The 21,683-nt window shown below is 37.8% G+C and overlaps 1 protein-coding gene across 6 annotated transcripts in view; it reads left to right on the top strand.

The window, feature by feature from the left end:
- Positions 1–21,683, top strand: part of NBEA (neurobeachin) — a 673,061-nt gene that overhangs the window by 244,818 nt on the left and 406,560 nt on the right. For all 6 annotated transcript variants that reach the window (XM_059892161.1, XM_059892163.1, XM_059892162.1 and 3 more), the window contains one exon: positions 18,217–18,655. In XM_059892161.1, the coding sequence (XP_059748144.1) occupies positions 18,217–18,655 (439 nt within the window). The remainder of the gene's footprint in view (positions 1–18,216; positions 18,656–21,683) is intronic.

Genomic DNA, 21,683 nt, shown 5'->3' with positions numbered 1-21,683 from the left:
GTAGTCTCTTATGATCCTTTGTATTTCTGTGTTGTCTGTTGTGATCTCTCCATTTTCATTTCTAATTTTGTTGATTTGATTTTTCTCCCTTTGTTTCTTGATGAGTCTGGCTAATGGTTTGTCAATTTTATTTATCCTTTCAAAGAACCAGCTTTTGGTTTTGTTGATTTTTGCTATGGTCTCTTTTGTTTCTTTTGCATTTATTTCTGCTCTAATTTTTAAGATTCCTTTCCTTCTACTAACCCTGGGGTTCTTCATTTCTTCCTTTTCTAGTTGCTTTAGGTGTAGAGTTAGGTTATTTATTTGACTTTTTTCTTGTTTCTTGAGGTGTGCCTGTATTGCTCTGAACTTTCCCCTTAGAACTGCTTTTACCGTGTCCCACTGGTTTTGGGTTGTTGTGTTTTCATTTTCATTCGTTTCTATGCAAATTTTTATTTCTTTTTTGATTTCTTCTGTGATTTGTTGGTTATTCAGCAGCGTGTTGTTCAGCCTCCATATGTTGGAATTTTTAATAGTTTTTCTCCTATAATTGAGATCTAATCTTACTGCATTGTGGTCAGAAAAAATGCTTGGAATGATTTCTATTTTTTTGAATTTACCAAGGCTAGCTTTATGGCCCAGGATGTGATCTCTCCTGGAGAAGGTTCCATGTGCGCTTGAGAAAAAGGTGAAATTCATTGTTTTGGGATGAAATGTCCTATAGATATCAATTAGGTCTAACTGGTCTATTGTATCATTTAAAGTTTGTGTTTCCTTGTTAATTTTCTGTTTAATTGATCTATCCATAGGTGTGAGTGGGGTATTAAAGTCTCCCACTATTATTGTGTTATTGTTAATTTCTCCTTTCATACTTGTTAGCACTTGTCTTACGTACTGTGGTGCTCCTGTGTTGGGTGCATATATATTTATAATTGTTATATCTTCTTCTTGGATTGATCCTTTGATCATTATGTAGTGACCTTCTTTGTCTCTTTTCACAGCCTTTGTTTTAAAGTCTATTTTATCTGATATGAGTATTGCTACTCCTGCTTTCTTTTGGTCCCTATTTGCATGGAAAATCTTTTTCCAGCCCTTCACTTTCAGTCTGTATGTGTCCCCTGTTTTGAGGTAGGTCTCTTGTAGACAACATATGTAGGGGTCTTATTTTTGTATCCATTCAGCCAGTCTTTGTCTTTTGGTTGGGGCATTCAACCCATTTACGTTTAAGGTAATTACTGATAAGTATGATCCCGTTACCATTTACTTTATTGTTTTGGGTTTGAGTTTATACACCGTTTTTGTGTTTCCTGTCTAGAGAATATTCTTTAGTATTTGTTGGAGAGCTGGTTTGGTGGTGCAGAATTCTCTGAGCTTTTGCTTGTCTGAAAAGCTTTTGATTTCTCCTTCATACTTGAATGAGATCCTTGCTGGGTACAATAATCTGGGCTGTAGATTATTTTCTTTCATCGTTTTAAGTATGTCTTGCCATTCCCTCCTAGCTTGAAGAGTTTCTATTGAAAGATCAGCTGTTATCCTTATGGGAATTCCCTTGTGTATTATTTGTTGTTTTTCCCTTGCTGCTTTTAATATTTGTTCTTTGTGTTTGATCTTTGTTAATTTGATTAATATGTGTCTTGGGGTGTTTCTGCTTGGGTTTATCCTGTTTGGGACTCTCTGGGTTTCTTGGACTTGGGTGATTATTTCCTTCCCCATTTTAGGGAAGTTTTCAACTATTATCTCCTCAAGTATTTTCTCATGGTCTTTCTTTTTGTCTTCTTCTTCTGGAACCCCTATGATTCGAATGTTGTAGCGTTTAATATTGTCCTGGAGGTCTCTGAGATTGTCCTCATTTCTTTTGATTCGTTTTTCTTTTATCCTCTCTGATTCATTTATTTCTACCATTCTATCTTCTAATTCACTAATCCTATCTTCTGCCTCTGTTATTCTACTATTTGTTGCCTCCAGAATGTTTTTAATTTCATTTATTGCATTATTCATTATATATTGACTCTTTTTTATTTATTCTAGGTCCTTGTTAAACGTTTCTTGCATCTTCTCAATCCTTGTCTCCAGGCTATTTATCTGTGATTCCATTTTAGTTTCAAGATTTTGGATCAATTTCACTATCATTATTCGGAATTCTTTATCAGGTAGATTCCCTATCTCTTCCTCTTTTGTTTGGTTTGGTGGGCATTTATCCTGTTCCTTTATCTGCTGAGTATTCCTCTGTCTCTTCATCTTGTTTAAATTGCTGAGTTTGGGGTGTCCTGTCTGTATTCTGGCAGTTTGTGGAGTTCTCTTTATTGTGGCGTTTCCTCACTGTGTGTGGGTTTGTACAGGTGGCTTGTCAAGGTTTCCTGGTTAGGGAAGCTTGTGTCGGTGTTCTGGTGGGTGGTGCTGTATTTCTTCTCTCTGGAGTGCAATGAAATGTCCAGTAATGAGTTATGAGATGTCTGTAGTTTTGGGGTGACTTTGGGCAGCCTGTATCTTGAAGCTCAGGGCTGTGTTCCTTTGTTGCTGGAGAATTTGCTTGGTATGTCTTGCCCTGGAACTTGTTGGCCCTCGTGTGGTGCTTGGTTTCAGTGTCGGTATGGAGGCATTTGATGAGCTCCTGTCAATTAATGTTCCTTGGAGTCAGGAGTTCCCTGGAGTCAGGGTTTGGACTTAAGTCTCCTGCTTCCGGTTATCGGTCTTATTTTTACAGTAGTTTCAAAACTTCTCCTTCTATACAGCACCATTGATAAAACATCTACATTAAAGATGAAAAGTTTCTCTACGGTGAGGGTCACTCAGAGAGGTTCACAGGGTTACATGTAGAAGAGAAGAGGGAGGAGGGAGTTAGAGGTGACCCAAATGAGATGAGGTGAATCAGTGGAGAGAGTGGGCTCGCCAGTAGTCACTTCCTTATGTGCACTCCACAACTGGACCACTCAGAGATGTTCACGGAGTTATACAGAGAAGAGAAGAAGGAGGAAGGTGACAGAGGTGGCCAGAAGGATAAAAGGGGGGAATGAAAAGGAGGGAGACAGATCCAGCCAGTAATCAGTTCCCTAAGTGTTCTCCACCGTCTGGAACACACAGAAATTCACAGAGTTGGATAGAGTAGAGAGGGGTTAGGGAGGAGACACAGGCGACCTGGTAGAGAAAAAGGAGAGTCCAAAGGGGGAGAGAGCAGTCAAGCCAGTAATCTCACTCCCTAGTGAAAAATGGGTCCTGAAGATTGGGTTCTTAAAGGTACAAAATTGGTAACAAATACATAAAAGCAAAAATTAAAAAATCTAGAGTAGAGTTTGGAATGTCAAAAATACGATGTTAAAGAAAAGAAGAAGGAAAAGAAGGAGAGAAAAAATGAACAAACAAAAACAAACAAGGTCGCGAAAATTATAATGAAAGTACAGGTACAAAATTGATAACTAATACCAAAAAGCAAAAATTAAAAATCTAGAGTAGAGTTTGGAATTTCAAAAATACAATGTTAAAAAAAAGAAGAAGAAGAAAAATAAAGAGAGAAAACAAACAAAAACAATGTCACAAAAATTATAAAGAAAATACAGGTACAAAATTGGTATCAAATACCAAAAAGCATAAATTAAAAATCTAGAGTAGAGTTTGGAATTTCAGATATACAATGTTATATAAAAGAAGAAGAGAAAGAAACAGAGAAGAAGAAGAAAAAAAAAAAGTCACAGAAATTATATAAAAATGTAGGTACAAAATTGATAACATATACCAAAAAGCGAAAATTAAAAATCTAGAGTAGAGTTTGGAATTTCAGAAATACAATGTTAAAGAAAAGAAAGAAAAAAAAAAAAAACAAGGTCAAAAAATTATAAAATATATATATATATGAAGTTTTCTGAAGAAAAAAAAATAGGGTCTTTTTTTTTTTTTGCAAAGTAATAGGTTATGAAAGTGAAAATTAAAGGAACAATAGAGGACTTAAATTTTTTTTTTTTAATTAAATAAAGAAAGAATGATCGTAAAAATAATAAAAATATGTCTAGGACTTTCTTGGTTTTGTTGTGGGTGTTGTGGGTTCAGTTCAGTTTTGGCTAGTTCCTTGGTCAGACTTATATTTCTCAAGATCTATAGGCCCCTTCCTATGTAGTCCGTAGTAACCACAGGGTTTTGATCTATTGCCTGTAGCTTCCAAGGCATTTCCCTCTGTTATATCTTCTTCTGTTTGCTAGTCTCTTCAGTATCTGGTTTCCGCCCTGACACAAAGGGGACGGTGGAAGACACTTTTTTTTTTTTTTTTTAGGCTTACTTGTTCAGTCGCACTGTGGGGAGGGAGGGAGGAATGCTGCAAACAAATAACACTGGCGTGGGCTCGCAGTGCCTCAGCCACCCTGGGTCTGCCCCCGCTCACGGCACGTGTAGCCACCCTGCCCACACTGCTCGGGCTCTAGGTTGTTCCGCCAGGAACAATCCGAGGCCGGTCCTGGGTTGCATGCACCTCCCAGGTCCAAGCCGCTCAGGTTCAGGCACTAGGGTAGTCCTCAGAGGCGCAGACTCAGTTGGGCCTGCGTTTTGTGCTCTTCCCAGGTCCGAGCAGCTCAGGTGATGAGGTGTTTGGCGAGTGCCAATGCTGCGACTTATCGCCTCCCCGCCACTCGGTTATCTGGGTATAAAACTGGTGCACCTTCTCAGGCAGATGTTGACCGTCCAGACCCCCAAGAAGTTTAGTTAGCAAAGAAGCCTGCTTACAGTTTTATAGATAATGTCTCTCTGAGGCTGCGATTGCCCCCTTCCAGCTCTGGCTGCCTGTCACCGGAGGGGGAAGGTCTGCAGCCGGCTATCTCTGTTCAGTCCTTTGTTCCGTGCGCGGGCCTGGCGGTCTTAGGTTAGGGCTGGCTTTTCGCGTGGTAGATATCCCACAGTCTGGTTTGCTAGCCCAAATTATTTCGCTCAGATAGTGCTCAGGGTATTCAGGCCAGATTCTTACTCTCAGCGATGCAGCCCGCGCCGCGCCTCCCTGCCCAGCCCCCGCTTGCTAATGGCGGATGCAGGGGTCTGCGCCGCTTCTCCGCTGGGGGAGTTACTGTAGGGCTCGCAATCTGCGAGTTTTAATTGTTTATTTATTTTTTCTCCCTGTTATGTTGCCCTCTGTGCTTCCAAAGCTCGGCACAGATTCGGCAGTGAGAAGGTTTCCTGGTGTTTGGAAACTTCTCTCTTTTTAAGATTCCCTTCCCGGGACGGAACTCCGTCCCTCCCTCTTTTGTCTCTTTTTTTGTCTTTAATATTTTTTCCTACCTCCTTTCGAAGAGTTGGGTTGCTTTTCTGGGTGCCTGATGTCCTCTGCCGGCATTCAGAAGTTGTTTTGTGGAATTTACTCGACGTTTAAATGCTCTTTTGATGAATTTGTGGGGGAGAAAGTGTTCTCCCCGTCCTACTCCTCCGCCGTCTTGGCTTCTCCCCCCATAATTTTCAAATTGGGTAAAATTTTGAAGGGTAAGAATGCAGATATGTGCATTTTACATAGCATAAAAATATTCATAATCCTTAACCCACTAATTATACTCTTAGAATTGTATACAAAGGAAACAGTGAAGGATATGCCAACAGTTTATATGCAAATATTTTTACCACGCAGTTTTTATTTAATTAATACCTAGAAATTAAACTCATATTTTTAAATAAATAGTTACATTCAAGTTCTAATTACATGTTGATGTCAGATACACTATATATTTTATATTATTTAGAGGTGAAAATTATGTAATTTTCAGTTACTCCTAGCAAATATTTTTCCAAAACTTCTACTCTTTAAAATAAATGTCTGCTTTCGATATTAGTAAAGGAAGCCAACAAAAGCCTGCCACCTCTTTTTTTTTTTTTAATCTTCTAACTTAATCTTTCTTTCCGTTTACTTTAAGATTTATTCAGTATATATTTGCTGAATAAATAGTTTCCTGTTACATACTAGGTATTGGAGATACATAATAGTGGGCACTAAGTTTTTATCTTTATGAAGGTACCATTCTTGTGAAAGAGATAGACTTTTAGAAACCACACAATTAAATAATATAATTGCAAGCTATGTTGTACTCTAAAAAATAAAATTTCACAGTATTATGAGCCTTGGTACATCAGATGTTAAAAAATCTGCCTACAATGAGGAGACCTGGGTTCAATCCCTGGGTTGGGAAGATCCCCTTGAGAAGGTAGTGGCTACCCACTCCAGTATTCTTATTCCATGGATATAGGAGCCTGAACTTCTACAGTCCATGGGGCCACAGAGTCAGACACGACTGAGTGACTAACGCTTTCATGAGACCATACAAAAGAAGAAACCTAATTTAATTTAGAAATAGAGGAAAACAATAGAATGCGAAAGATGAGAGATCTCTTCAAGATAGAGATACCAAGGGAACATTTCATGTAAAAATGTGCACAATAAAGGACAGAAACACTATGGACCTAACAGAAGCAGAAATATTACAAAGAAGTGGCAAGAATACACAGAAGAACCATACAAAAAAAAGCCTTAATGTCCCAGGCAACCATGATGGTGTGATCACTCACCTAGAGCCAGATATCCTGGAGTGCAAAATCAAGTGGGCCTTAGGAAGCATCACTATGAACGAAGCTAATGGAGGTGATGGAATTCCAGCTGAGCTATTTCAAATCTAAAAGATGATGCTGTGAAAGTGCTATACTCAATATGGCAGCCAATTTGGAAAACTCATCAGTAGCCACAACCCTGGAAAAGGTCAGTTTTCATTCCAATCCCAAAGAAGAGAAATGCCAAAGAATGTTCAAACTACTGCACATCTGCACGCATCTCACACACTAGCAAAGTAATGCTCAAAATTCTCCAAGTGAGTCTTCAACAGTACCTGAACTGATATCTTCCAGATGTTCAAGCTGGATTTAGAAAAGGCAGAGGAACCAGAGATCAAATTGCCAACATCCATTGGATCATAGAAAAAGCAAGAGAGTTCCAAAGAAACATCTGCTTCATCAACTATGCTAAAGCCTTTGAGTTTAGCCTTTGTGTGGATTACAACAAACTGGAAAATTCTTCAAGAGATGGGAATACCAAGCCATCTTACCTGCCTCCTGAGAAATCTGCATGCAAGTCAAGAAGCAACAGTTAGAACTGGACGTGGAACAACAGACTGGTTCCAAATCAGGAAGAGTACATCAAGGCTGTTATATGCAGAGTATACATCATAAGGCATGCTGGGCTGGATGAAGCGCAAGCTGAAATCAAGATTGCCAGGAAAAACATTAATAACCTCATTAATAACTGGGTCTTACTGAACTAAAACCAGGGTGTTTTCAGGATGGTATTCCTTTGGAACGCTTTAAGGGAGAATCTGTTTCCTTCTCTTTCCTAGCTTTTAGAGGCTGCCTATATTTTGATTCCAAAATCACTGCAGTTGGTGACTGCAGCCATGAATTAAAAGATGTTTGCTACTTGGAAGAAAAGCTATGACCAACCTAGACAGCATATTAAAAAGCAGAGACATTACTTTGCTAACAAGGGTCCATCTAGTCAAAGCTATGGTTTTTCCAGTAGTCATGTATGGATGTGAGAATTGGACGATAAAGAAAGCTGAGCGCTTAAGAATTGATGCTTTTGAACTGTGGTGTTGGAGAAGACTGTTGAGAATCCCTTGGACTGCAAGGAGATGCAACCAGTCCATCCTGAAGGAAATCAATCCTGAATATTCATTGAAAGGACTGATGCTGAAGCTGAAGCTCCAATCCTCTGGCCACCTGATATGAAGAACTGATTGATTGGAAAAGACCCTGATGCTGGGAAAAATTGAAGGCAGGAGAAGAGGACAACAGAGGATGAGATGGTTGGATGGCATCACCGATTCGATGGACATGAGTTTGAGCAAGCTCCGGGAGTTGGTGATGAATAGAGAAGCCTGGAGTGCTGCAGTCCATAGGGTCACAAAGAGTCGAACACGACTGAGCAACTGAACTGACTGAATTTAAGGTTCAAAAAAAGCCTCAAGGAAGCAATATTAAACTTTGAAACGAAGGATGAATATGTGGCTGCGTTTTCTGAGGAATTCCTTGGCATATTTTGCAAACATATGTGAATGGAACACAAGAATGACGGGAAAGAGAATCATTCCATGAATTTATATAGATAGGCAGGAACTAAAACATGTAGGGCTTGCAAGATTGTGGTTTTTAAACTAAGCAGAGGAGTGTTGCATTAGTGTTCTATTGCTGCCATAACAAATTACCACAGACTTACTGACCTGAAACAACACAAATTTATTATTTTACATTACTGTAGATAAGAAGTCTAACATGGACTTCTAACTGGACTAAAATCACGACGTCCTCAAGACTACATTCCTTTCTGGAGGCTCTTGAGGAGATCCATTTTCTTTGTCTTTTCCAGCTTCCCAAGGCTACTCATATTCTTTGGTTTATGACCTTCTTCCTTCTCCCTCCATGTTTGAAACCAAGAACAGGGCATCTTTCAGACTGTTCTGGAGTCACATCTTCCTCTTGGCACAACCAGGAAAGACTTTCTGCTTTGGAGTTTGATTGAGTCCACCTGGGTAATTCAGGATGGTCTCTTCGAAGCCCTTACATTGAATGTAAGGTAATATTCACAGGCTATGGAGAGTAGGATGTGGATATCGTTGGAAGGGAGGGAGCATTGTTCTGCCTACTACAAGTATCATATAGTTGTACAAAGTATTCTGAATACAGTGAGGGAATAGAAGAGCAGGGAGGAAAACTGACGAAACCAATTGGAGGCTGTTGCTTTCTACGTAAGAAATGCTGTGGCTTAGAATGAGGGTGGTGGCAGTAGAGATTAAACAGGAAGGTAAATAAGAGACATATTTTGGAAGTAAAATTTGATAGGATATGATAACAGATTGGATGTGGCACATTAGGGTATGTGATGTTCTCAAAGATAATACCTGGCTGTTTAGGAGATACTGATCTGCATATAAAGAGGCCAAAGCTAGGGGAACTGAAGATCAAAAGAGAATAACTGGTAGAGTGGTTGGGCTCTGTATTTTCTTTTCTCTTTGGCATTCTGCTAATTTTTATGCAGTTTACCTCAGTTCAGTTCAGTTCAGTTCAGTCGTGTCCCACTCTTTGCGACCCCATGAAATGCAGTATGCCAGGCTTCCCTGTCCATCACAAACTCCCGGAGTTTACTCAAACTCATGTCCATTGAGTCGATGTTGCCATCCGACCATCTCATCCTTGTCATCCCCTTCTCCTGCCTTCAGTCTTTCCCAGCATCAGGGTCTTTTCCAGTGAGTCAGTTCTTTGCATCAGGTGGCCCAGAGTATTGGGGTTTCAGCATCAGTCCTTCCAATGAATATTCAGAACTGATTTCCTTTAGGATTGACTGGTTGGATCTCCTTGCAGTCCAAGGGGCTCTCAAGAGTCTTCTCCAACACCGTAGTTCAAAAGCATCAGTTCTTTGGTGCTCAGCCTTCTTTATAGTCAAACTCACATCCATACATGACTACTGGAAAAACCATAGCTTTGACTAGTTGGACCTTTGTTGACAGAGTAATGTCTCTGCTTTTTAATATGTTTTTCAGATTTGTCATGGCTTTTCTTCCAAGGAAGAAGTGTCTTCTAATTTCATGGCTGCAGTCACCATCTGCAGTGATTTTGGAGCTCCCCCCAAAAAAGTCTCCTATTGCTTCCATTGTTTCCCATCTATTTTCTAGGAATTGATGGGACCAGATGTCATGATAATAATTTTCAGAATGTTGAGTTTTAAGCCAACTTTTTCACTCTCTTTCACTTTCATCAAGAGGCTCTTTAGTTCTTCTTCATTTTGTGCCATAAGGGTGGTGTCATCTGTGTATCTGAGGTTATTGATAATTCTTCCAGCAACCTTGATTCCAGCTTGTGCTTTATCAGGCTGGAATTTCACTTGATGTACTCTGCATATAAGTTAAATGAGCAGGGTGACAATGTACAGCTTTGATGTACTCCTTTCCCGATTTGGAACCAGTCTTTTGTTCCATATCCAGTTCTAACTGTTGCTTCTTGACCTGCATACAGATTTCTCAGGAGGCAGGTCAGGTGGTCGGGTATTCCCATCTCTTGAAAATTTTTCCGTAGTTTGTTGTGGTCCACACAGTCAGAGGCTTTGGCGTAGTCAATAAACCAGAAGTAGATATTTTTCTGGAACTCTGTTGCTTTGCAATGATCCAACCGATGCTGGCAATTTGATCTCAGGTTCTTCTGCCTTTTCTAAATCCAGCTTGAACATCTGGAAGTTCACCGTTCATATATTGTTGGAGCCTGGCTTGGAGAATTTTGAGCATTACTTTCCTAGTGTGTGAGATGAGTGCAGTTGTTTGGTAATTTGAACATTCTTTAGCGTTGCCTTTCTTTGTAAATCGAGTGAAAATTGACCTTTTTCAGTTCTATGGCCCCTGCTGATTTTTCCAAATTTGCTGGTATACTGAGTGCAGCACTTTGACAGCATCGTCTTTAAGGATTTGATATAGCTCAACTGGAATTCCATCGCCTGTGCTAGTGTTGTTCGTAGTTATGCTTCCTAAGGCCCACTTGACTTTGCATTCCAGGATGTCTGGTTCTAGGTGAGTGATCACACTATCATGATTATCTGGATCATGAAGGTCTTTTTTATCGAGTTCTTCTGTGTATTCTTACCACCTCTTCTTAATATCTTCTGCTTCTGTTAGGTCCATACCGTTTCTGTCCTTTATTGTGACCACCTTTGCATGAAATGTTCCCTTGGTGGCTCTCATTTTCTTGAAGAGATCTTCCCATTGTATTGTTTTCCTCTATTTCTTTGCATTGATTGCTGCGGAAGGCTTTCTTATCTCTCCTTGCTATTCTTTGGAGCTCTGCATTTAAATGGGTGTATCTTTCCTTTTCCCCTTTGCATTTAGAGTCTCTTATTTTCTCAGCTGTTTGTAAAGCCTCCTCAGACAACCATTTTGCCTTTTTGCATTTTTTTTTTCTTTGGGGATGGTCTTGATCACTGCCTCCCGTACAATGTTATGAACCTCCGTCCATAGTTCTTAAGGTACTCTGTCTATCAGATCTAATCCCTTGAATCTATTTGTCACTTTTAGTGTATAATTATAAGGGATTTGTTTTAGGAGCAGTAACCCCACAAGAGGCTGATGCAGACTTGCCTGTGAGTGTCCAGGAGTCCCTTGTGGAGGCGTGGGTCAACGGTGGGTGCTGCAGGGTCTGGGGCACTGAGTGTGGCAGTGTGTGCATGGACCTTTTGAAGGAGGTTGTCATTATCTTCATTACCTCCACCATAGTTTGGTCTCAGGTCAGACAACAGGGAGGGAACATAGTCTGGCCCATCAACAGAAAATTGGATTAAAGATTTACTGAGTATGGCCCCGCCCATTAGAACAAGACCCAGTTTCCCCCACAGTCAGTCTCTTCCATCAGGAAACTTCCTTAAGCCTCTTATCCTTATCCCTCAGAGGACAGACAGATTGAAAACCACAATCACAGAAAATTAATCAAACGTCACATGGACTACAGCCTTGTCTAGCTCGATGAAATTATGAACCATGCCCTGTAGAGCCACACTCAAGATGGATGCATCATGGAGGAGAGTTCTAACAAAACGTGGTCCACTGAAGAAGGGAATGATAAACCACTTCAGTATTCTTGTTTTGAGAACCCCATGAACCATATGAAATGGCAAAAAGATATGACACTGAAAGATGAGCTCCCCAGGTCAGTAGGTGCCCAATATGGATGGGCACCAATATGGATAAGAGTGGAGGAATAACTCCAGAAAGAATGAAGAGACAGAGACAAAGCAAAAACAACACCCAGTTGTGGATGTGACTGGTGACGGAAGTAAAGGAATCAGTGAACTAAAATAGACTGGAATGGGCGAATTTAACTCAAGTGACTATTTTATCTACTACTGTGGGCAAGAATCCCTTAGAAGCCCTCGCAGTCAACATAAGAGTCCGACATGCAGTTCTTGGGTGCAAGCTCAAAAACAACAGAATGGTCTCTGTTTGTTTCCAAGGCAAACCATTCAGTATCACAGTAGTCCAAGTCTATGCCCCAGCCAGTCATGCTGAAAGAAGCTGAAGTTGAAAAGTTCTATAAAGACCCAAAAGACTTTCTAGAACTAACACCCAAAAAAGATGTCCTTTTCATTATAGGGGACTGGAATGCAGAAGTAGGAAGTCAAGAGATACCTGGAGTGACAAGCAAATTTGGCCTTGGAGTACAAAATGAAGCAGGGCAAGGGTAACAGAGTTTTGTCAAGAGAACACGCTGGTCATAGCAAATACCCTCAATCCAACAATACAAGAGAAGACTCTACACATGGACATCACCAGGTGGTCAATACCAAAATCAGACTGATTATATTCTTTGGAGCCAAAGATGGAGCAGCTCTCTACAGTGAGCAAAAACAAGACCAGGAGCTGACTGTGGCTCAGATCATGAACTCCTTATTGCCAAATTCAGACTTAAATTGAAGAAAGTAGGGAAAATCACGGGACCGTTTATATATGACCTAGATCAAATCCCTTACAATTACACAATGGAAGCAGTTTACCTAATTTGCATTTAATATAGTAAAAGATCCAAGTATGTTACATACAGATTTTTAGTTCATTTTAAATTACTCGAATGTGAATAGTTTACTTCATATTGCTATATGAAAATCAAATAATTAATCTTAATGTAATTTTTAGTCCTGTACTAGCAAGAAGCTGTATGTTCGTTTCATGTTATTACTTTTAAGGTTGTTTGGAAAATAGCAACTTGAGTAATTGAAAAAGTAAGAAATATAGAAACACTTCATACATCACTGTAAAACAAGAAATTTTTTTTGGAGGAAGGAATGTGACAAATGAGGTCACCATGTAGAAAGTATGTCATTTGCTGAACTTAACCCCATATTTTCCAAAATGCATTAGATGAAGTCATTAGGTTCAATGGAAATTAATGAAAGACAGTAAGAAAAGGAGGCATCTGGCACGCAACTGCTTGTTTCTGACCAGGTTAAGATCACTTAGGCTGGGAATGTTTCTCCTTTGTGTACTGACATGGCCTATTGCTATAGAAACTGTTGAGAACTACTGAAAAATTACAAGTCTCCTGTCAGTAATACAACTTGCACAGCTGCAATCATTTATACTTTGTGTGCTGCTCAAGCATGGCTTCTATTGAAATCACTTGGGTTAAATTCTCAAAGTACCACAGTGTGGAAAGAATCATTTTGGAAACGTGGATTTTAAGCTGAAGTTTATGCTATCTTCTGAGAGCATGTTCTGTAAAAGGTTAATGAATAACAGGAAATCAAGGTAGGTTTTCTGAATACTGACCTGTGGGTGGCACTAGTGAAAAAGAACCAGCTTGTTAATGCAGGAGAGTAGAGAAACACGGGTTCAGTCCCTGAATCAGGAAGATCCCCTGAGAAGGGAAATCAGCCCACTCCAGAATCCCATGGACAGAAGGGCCTGGCTGGCTTCAGTCCATGAGGTCACAAAGAGTCAGACGCAATTGAAGTGACTTAGCATGCATGCCTGACTTGTTTTCTATTTGCAGTTATTATTATAAAATTTTTCACTGGTGTTTATTTTCATTTCTACATGAATAACATCACAAATTATGCTTTACAAAACCTATGTATTTAAATAGAATTCTTATGAAATATCTAAATTACTGCATCTTTTTGAAATAATTCTTTTATCATTTACAGTAAAAATAAAATTAAGGTTGTTATCATTGTGTAAATATTTTGATATGGTATGGACCTAACAGAAGCAGAAGATATTAAGAAGAGGTGGCAAGAGTACACAGAAGAACTATACAAAAAAAGTCTTAGTGGCCCAGATAACCACATTGGTGTGATCACTCACCTAGAGCCAGACATCCTGGAATGCAAAGTCAAATGGGCCATAGAAGCATAACTACGAACAACACTAGTACAGGTGATGGAACTCCAGTTGAGGTATATCAAATCCTTAAAGACGATGCTGTGAAAGTGCTGCACTCAATATACCAGCAGATTTGGAAAACTCAGCAGTGACCACAGAACTGCAAAATGTCGATTTTCACTCCAGTCCCAAAGAAGGACAGTGCCAAAAAATGTTCAAATACTGCACAATTGCACTCATTTCATATACTGGCAAAGTAATGCTCAAAATTCTCCAAGCTAGGCTTCAACAGTACATGACCCAAGAACTTCTAGATGTTCAAGCTGGATTTAGAAAAGGCAGAGGAACCAGATATCAAATCCCCAGCATCTGTTGGATAATAGAAAAAGCAAGAGAATATCAGAGAGGCATCTATTTCTGCTTGATTGACTATGCTAAAGCCTTTGACTGTAGGATCACAACAAACTATAGACAATTCTTAAAGAGATGAGAATGCAAGACCACCTTGCCTGCCTCCTGAGAAATCTGCATGCAGGTCAAGAAGCGACAGTTAGAACTGGACATGGAACAATGGACTGGTTCCAAATTGGGAAAGGAGTCTGTCAAGGCTCTATACTGTCACCCCGTTTATTTAACTTATATGCAGGGTACATCATGCCAGATGCCAGGCTGGATAAAGCACAAGGTGGAATCAAGATTGCCGGGAGGGATGCCAATCACCTCAGATATGCAGATGACACCACCCTTATGGCAGAAAGTGAAAAGGAACTAAAGAGCCTCTTGATGAAAGTGAAAGGGGAGCGTGAAAAACCTGGCTTAAAATTCAACATTCAAAAAACTAAGATCATGGAATCCGGTCCCATTTCTTCGTGGAAATAGGTGGGGAAACAGTGGAAACAGTGAGAAACTTTCTTTTCTTGGGCTCCAATATCACTGCATGTGGTGATGGCAGCCATGAAATTAAAAGACTGCTCACTCCTTGGAAGAAAAGCTTTGACCAACTTAGACAGCACATTAAAAAGCAGAGACATTACTTTGCCAACAAAGGTCCATCTAGTCAAGGCTATGGTTTTTCCAGTAGTCATGTGTGGTTGTGAGAGTTGGTCTATAAAGAAAGCTGAGCGCCAAAGAATTGATGCTTTTGAACTGTGGTGTTGGAGAAGACTCTTGAGAGTCCCTTGGACTGCAAGGAAATCAAATCAGTCCATCCTAAGGAAATCAATCCTGAATATTCATCGGAAGGACTGATGTTGAAGCTGAAACTCCAATACTTTGACCACCTGATGCGAAGAAATGACTCATTTGAAAAGACCCTGATGCTGGGAAAGATCCAAGGCAGGAGGAGAAGGGGACAAAAGAGGATGAGATGGTTGGATGGCATCACAGACCCGATGGACATGAATCTGGGTAAACTCCGGAAGTTGGTGATGGACAGGGAGGCCTGGTGTGCTGCATTCCATGGTGTAGCAAAGAGTTGGACATGACTGAGTGACTGGACAACAATAATATTTTGACGCATCATCTGAAAATATTTTAATATTCAAATTTAATAAACTTTTAATTGTTTTATAATCAAGAAGTCAAGATTTACATTGAAGTTCTATGTATCAATCTACTGAGTTATTAATTTTAATTGTCTAGTGAGAGAGTCTATTGAACAGAAAAGCAAAAAGTTCTATAGATAGTAGAAAGAAATATTTTTATATGGTACTTTATGAACTCAAATCAAAGATTTTATGTTCTTAGATATTTTATATGCTAACAGAATGCTTATATTTTAGCCTGAGTTGAAAAGTTTACTTTTTTGTCTAGCTCTTGATGTGAAACACATCATAAGATTCTGAAACACGTTCAGAGTAAAACCAAACCTGTAGACCAAATCTATAAATGAGCTAAATTTAGACTAAGTTCTATCCTTGACTGAATGTCTTGTGGCAGTTGAACTCTGTAAGAAAATTTAGCCCAGGCTAGTAGCTATTCCGCTGTGATATTTTATTGTTAGAGTTCTGTTTTGTTTCTCTGTTTACATTCTCTGTTTTACTAGTATAGGAATGTCACTACTGCTATTTAATTCCGTCCTGATTTTTTTACTGTAACTGTTTTCTCTCCGTGAATGTATAGTCTATAGATTAAACATAAATTTAGTAAATTCAGTAGTTTCTGTAAGAGTGGAAATAACTGGCTTAACCACCTTCTCATTCTGTATTCCTAGGTAATTTCAACAGTTTTCAAAGTCTGAGTTACCACCTCTGGTTGAATGAGCCCCAAATACGTAGCTCTAGTTTTCTTGACTTCCAGATATCAATGTCCCAGAGATTCTGCAGACTCAATTCATTCAAAATTTAATTCATTATCTTCCTGAACAACTTGCTTCTTTTTCACGTGCTTTTTTGGTTAGTGAGATACCCCCCCTTTTTTTTTTCTTCTTCAGCTTGATACTCCAGAAGCATCTTGATTCTTTATTGTCCTTCTTATTCCTGATATAGTTTTTCTACTTTGTCTTAATCGTCTGTCACAAGGATTTATTTAAGAATGTGAAATTATTATGTTTACCTCTTACCCTTTTCCTTCTCTACTGCTTTGCCAGAAATACTACTGAAATTTTCTGACTTCTTAAAAATACTTTATGCAGTTAAGTTTTAACCTTGAGAACAACTAAGAGCAACCTGTCTTTCATTTTGTTCATCCAGTGTCTTAATACTATTATCATATTCTACAGAGTAGTAATAAAGCCCTTGCCTAAGCAAGCAAGCAAAACTAAAAGCTATTTCATAAATATGAGGAAAATTACAGTATATCATGGACTTGTAAGAGATGTATATTTTTAATTTCTTTGTCCAATAAAATTCTAAACAAATAACAGCAGCAAAACACCTAAGGTTAGTTTTATAGAACTTACAAATGTTAATTTCAAAGAGATCAAAATAATTTAGTTTGCCCTTCTTGTTTTATAAAGAATAACTGTTAGTAAAGTAGTACAAATAGCTACCATTTACTAAATATCTATTTTATGCATGAAGTGCAAGTAATCTACATATGTATCTTATTTTCTGCTTCAGCATAACTTTATTAAGTTAAATACTATTACTATTTCCATGATACTTTAAAAAAGTATTTATTTGACGGTGTGTGCATGCTCAGGTGTGTCCAACTCCCTGACCCCATGGACTATATAGCCCGCCAGGCTCCTCTGTCCATCGGATTCTCCAGACAAGAATACTGGAGTGGATTGCCAGTCCTCCTCCAGGGGATCTTCCTGATCCTGGGATTGAACCCATGTCCCCTGCATTGGCAGGCAGATTCTTTAACACCGAGCCACCTGTGAAGCTGTTGTTTGATGGCACTGGGTCTTAATTGCCTCCTGGGTCTCTTCAGTCTTTGTGTCATGCGGGATCTGTAGTTGTGGTGTTCAGGATCCTTTTTTTTTTTTTTGCAGCATGTGGGATCTATATAGTTCCCTGACCAAGTATTGTTCCCAGGTCCCCAAGATTGGGAGTATGGAATCTTAGCCACTAGACCACCAGGAAATTCCTCCACTATACTAGATTAGATAAATTTTTCAACGTCATCATTTAGAATTTGGTAATATTTTATTATAGTGGCCTTTGTATAATGAGATTTGATAAGGATTTAAGATTTTAAAAGATGTTTTTCTTTTTATCTATTTTAATTGGTAATACTATATATGTTTTCATACATATATATTTGTGATTCGATTTCCACATATTGAAATTTACGTTTATTCATAGAGAATCATCATGAATATTCCAAAATAATTGTTCTTAAAGGCACATATAGGTTAAATTCTCAAGGCTCACTATTCTATTATTAAAGCATTTATCCTTTTGAACTAATCATTTGACATGCTTTTTGCAACTAACTCTTAGAATTTTATGTATTACACATAATTTTAAAAAATACCTTTAGTTTAAAATTTTCAATTAGTTATTTCATTACTGGTTATTGCAATACCAAAAACGATATAAAAATGGCTTCATATTTTAAGGAAAATATTAAAGGAGTATAATTTATCTTGCATGATTGGTAGCTGACAATGAAAGGATAAAAGGGAGCTTAATATAAGTATTTATAAGCCGTTATAAGAAATTATAGTAGGAATTATTTCTCCATGTTTATAAAAGTATCACTTTTGACATGCAAGATGATTTATAAAAGAAACAGGGCTCTGTTGATGCTTACTGAATAAAATAACAGGTGTATATAGGTGATATGTTTTAACCAAGTTGTGTTGTTATGCACATCCGTTTAGCAGAGTTTTTTTTTCTTACAGGTTTTCTTTTCTGTGAGTATATTTTATTAATAACGGTGGGTTTTCATTTGTGAAGCATTTTGTTTAAACTGATTTCTATCATTATAGAAACACCTGCTGCATTCCCGGACACTGTAAAGGAAAAAGAAGCACCAACCCCTGGTGAGGATATTCATCTAGAAAGTTCCATTCCTCATACCGATTCAGGAATTGGAGAGGAGCAAGTGGCTAACATCCTGAATGGGGCAGAATTAGAGACTAGCACAGGCCCTGATGCTATGAGTGAACTGTTATCCACTTTGTCAAATGAAGTGAAAAAGTCACAGGAAAGCCTGACCGAGAACCCCAGTGAAATATTGAAGTCTGCACCATCGATATCTAGCATAAGTCAAACCAAAGGCATCAATGTCAAGGAAATACTGAAAAGTCTCGTGGCCGCCCCAGTCGAAATTGCAGAATGTGGCCCTGAGCCTGTCCCATACCCAGACCCAGCATTGAAGAGAGAAGCGCAAGCTATTCTTCCTATGCAGTTTCATTCCTTTGACAGGTAGGTTCTGAACTTACTATTCACAGTGCTCCATGTATAGAAGGAAAATTAGTATCTGTTTAATTTAAAAATATTAGGCAAAAAAAAAAAAAAAATTAGGCAGATCTTGCAAACATGTTTATTACTGTAGATTCTTATCACAAAGACTATCAAAGTGATAGGCCAACCTGATTGATCTCATAGTCAGACATTTTAATTATATGTTTCAAAAAAGGGGCTTCAGTATGAAATGGGGGATGACACATTGAATTGGAAATAGGGTAACACAGATTCTGATTATGACCTATCATCAAGTGACTACTGTACATTGGAGAAGTGATTTTATATGTATGTGTGTGTTTATATTATGTACATACATATATATATATATATACATATATGTTTATAGCTATATACATATATGTGAGGTAATCAACAAGTAATTGTTTTTTGTTTTAAAGAGAAAAAAGTAAGTAAATCAGATATTTCTTAAACTGTAATGTCAAAATAAATATACAGTCAGAATGCAGTTTCTATTCCATATTGTTTTCTCTAAAATAGATAAACTGCTTTGTCCAAGTTAGAGCCAGTACTTTTTGAGTTTAGGGGTTGAGGTGTGGCAAAAAAGGCATTTTCAGTTAGGGTGCATTATCTTTTTTATACATAAATAGGATTTTAAAATTGCTTATAAACATTTTAACCAGTGTCCTACAGATACTTTTTGAAAATCTATTGTGAAAATATAAATGACATTAGTCATCATGTCAGATATAAAGAGAGAATCAGTTTTGTTTTCTGTGCACCTACAGTAGTTAAAGGAGATAAAATCTTTGCAAATATGTGTCATATAAGGTAAAATGTGTTAAGTATCAGACATTTTTTAACAACTAAAAAAGCAGGGATATAAGAAATTATTTCTTTTTTTAATAGTTTAGAGGTTTATTCATATAGTTCCTTGGATATTCGCTATGCCGTTTCATATTTAGTTTGCATTTCTAAGAGATATGTGTATGTGTGCTAATGAATTTATATAAGCATAACCACATAAGTATTTTTAATTGTATATATTTATAAATCTATCTATAAATAACTGTTATAATAGTTTAATTTGGGATCTTAAGTTTTATGTTCCTTTTAAAGTTCTGTATCTAAATTTTGTTAACATATAAGCAGTAGAAAAAGAGGAATATTGTGATTTGTATAAGAGAATCCAGTGAAATAAAGATTAGGTAAAATCTTTCCTAATTTGGATTATTGTTAGGACAATTTTTTTCATTAAAACTTAACAAAGCTGTCACCTGAGTGCCAATATTCTTAGCCACTCAAAATTTATTACACTTTTGAGGATATTGCTTTACAAAAAATAGAACTTTCCATTTGTTCTTAGTAGCATTTGTGCAAAATGCAGTGGGAGTGCAGTCATTATTCAAAATTGCATAAGTAGAAATGAAATCGTGGAGCACAAAGCGTATTCCAATTCTTTTTAGGAGAAGGGTCTCCAGTGTAGTTAATATATGCAGTAGCTCAAGTACTATCAAATGTAAATGATGAGGTGATACTGATGAAAGGAGGGGATTGAGGTCTCAGGGGGCGCTGATGACGGATTGAACAGAAGCGGCCTTGCACTGCACGTAACTCAAGTCTGTCGTCTTCACCGCTCAAAGCCATAATGGGAGGTGGCAGTTTGAAATGAGTTGCCACGGCAAAGAGTATTATTTTTGAAATGCTTTCACACAAATCACTAGGCCCTGCATACAACTTAGTTTCATGCTTTAATGTCATCAGGAGGCACAAATTGGTGTGTCTAATTGTTTGCCACCTGCCAGCAAAATGAGCTGCCAGCCAGCCAGACGGGTTTGATTGTCTGTCAGCCATTCAATAGATTGAGAGTGACAACATCAAAAATTTAACTTCAAACTCTGGAGCTTTGAGCAGCTTTTCAGAGACATCATCCCCACAAGTGCTTCTGGACAACTGCATTTTTCAATTATATTTGTGATATATTGCTACCATTTGCCTTAAAGTGTTATCTGTCTTAAGGTAGCTATAATTACATTATGAAGCATATAAACATATTTCTGAAGCACTAAAATCTGAAATTCAAGTTATGACATGTCTTTTAGCATCAGATTGAGTTCCTTGAAAATAGGATCCAAGAAGACAGACTTTAGATGCAAAGTCCTGAATACTTTTAGTTTCAAACACAGAATTATCTTGGGTCTTACTCTACCAATAATGTATTTTTCATTTTTATCTTTGGTTGAAAATAGCTATAAACTCAGTTGCTCATTTCTTTGTAACTAAATCATACATAATATTATACAATCCCAGTGGAAATCACCTAGGATTTTCCTTGATTTAGCCAATATTTTATTGGTTCTTTTGGAAACATGCTAGCGAAGCATTCTTTATATTTTCTCTAGATTGTAAGTTGGGAATAACTTCCTAAAACAACTGATGTCATAAGAGTCATACATTCAATTACATTTTTCATATGGAGTTTCTCTTCACTTAGGATGGCATTTTGACTAATTTCAGCATTTTGAAGTTTGTAATATCATTTTTATTAGGTAAATTGTAACATCAAAATTTAGAAACATTTAGACTTAACTAAAATAAACCTTTTTCCTTTAGTATTAAATCTTCCATCAGGTTGTATTATGAGACATCATATAAATATTCTCATCTGCATATATGGAAAGCACTGATTCTTTTTCTTTCATTTCCTCCAGACATCATCTGTGCAGATTGAAGTATATGTCTTTGATTTCACTGAGTGACCCTAACAAATTTATATTTATGACTGTAGAGCACTGAAACTGCTAGACATCCATTAGTGCTATTCTGTAGAGGGAACACCGTATGTATAGAGCAAGTGTGATAACGAAATTATAAGAACTTTCCTACTGTTCTGTTACTACGAAGCAAAAATAAATACTTACGGTTTTATTTTTAAGAGAACAGTTTCATAATCTCATAATAGAACTTAGAGTATAGTTGCAAAGTTCCTCAATAATTCTATTTCTTCTGATAGATTTCTGTATAGATG

The sequence above is a fragment of the Bos taurus genome, chromosome 12 (assembly GCF_002263795.3).
Source record: "Bos taurus isolate L1 Dominette 01449 registration number 42190680 breed Hereford chromosome 12, ARS-UCD2.0, whole genome shotgun sequence".
NCBI lineage: Eukaryota > Metazoa > Chordata > Mammalia > Artiodactyla > Bovidae > Bos > Bos taurus.
This window is presented reverse-complemented; position numbering and strand designations above follow the sequence as displayed.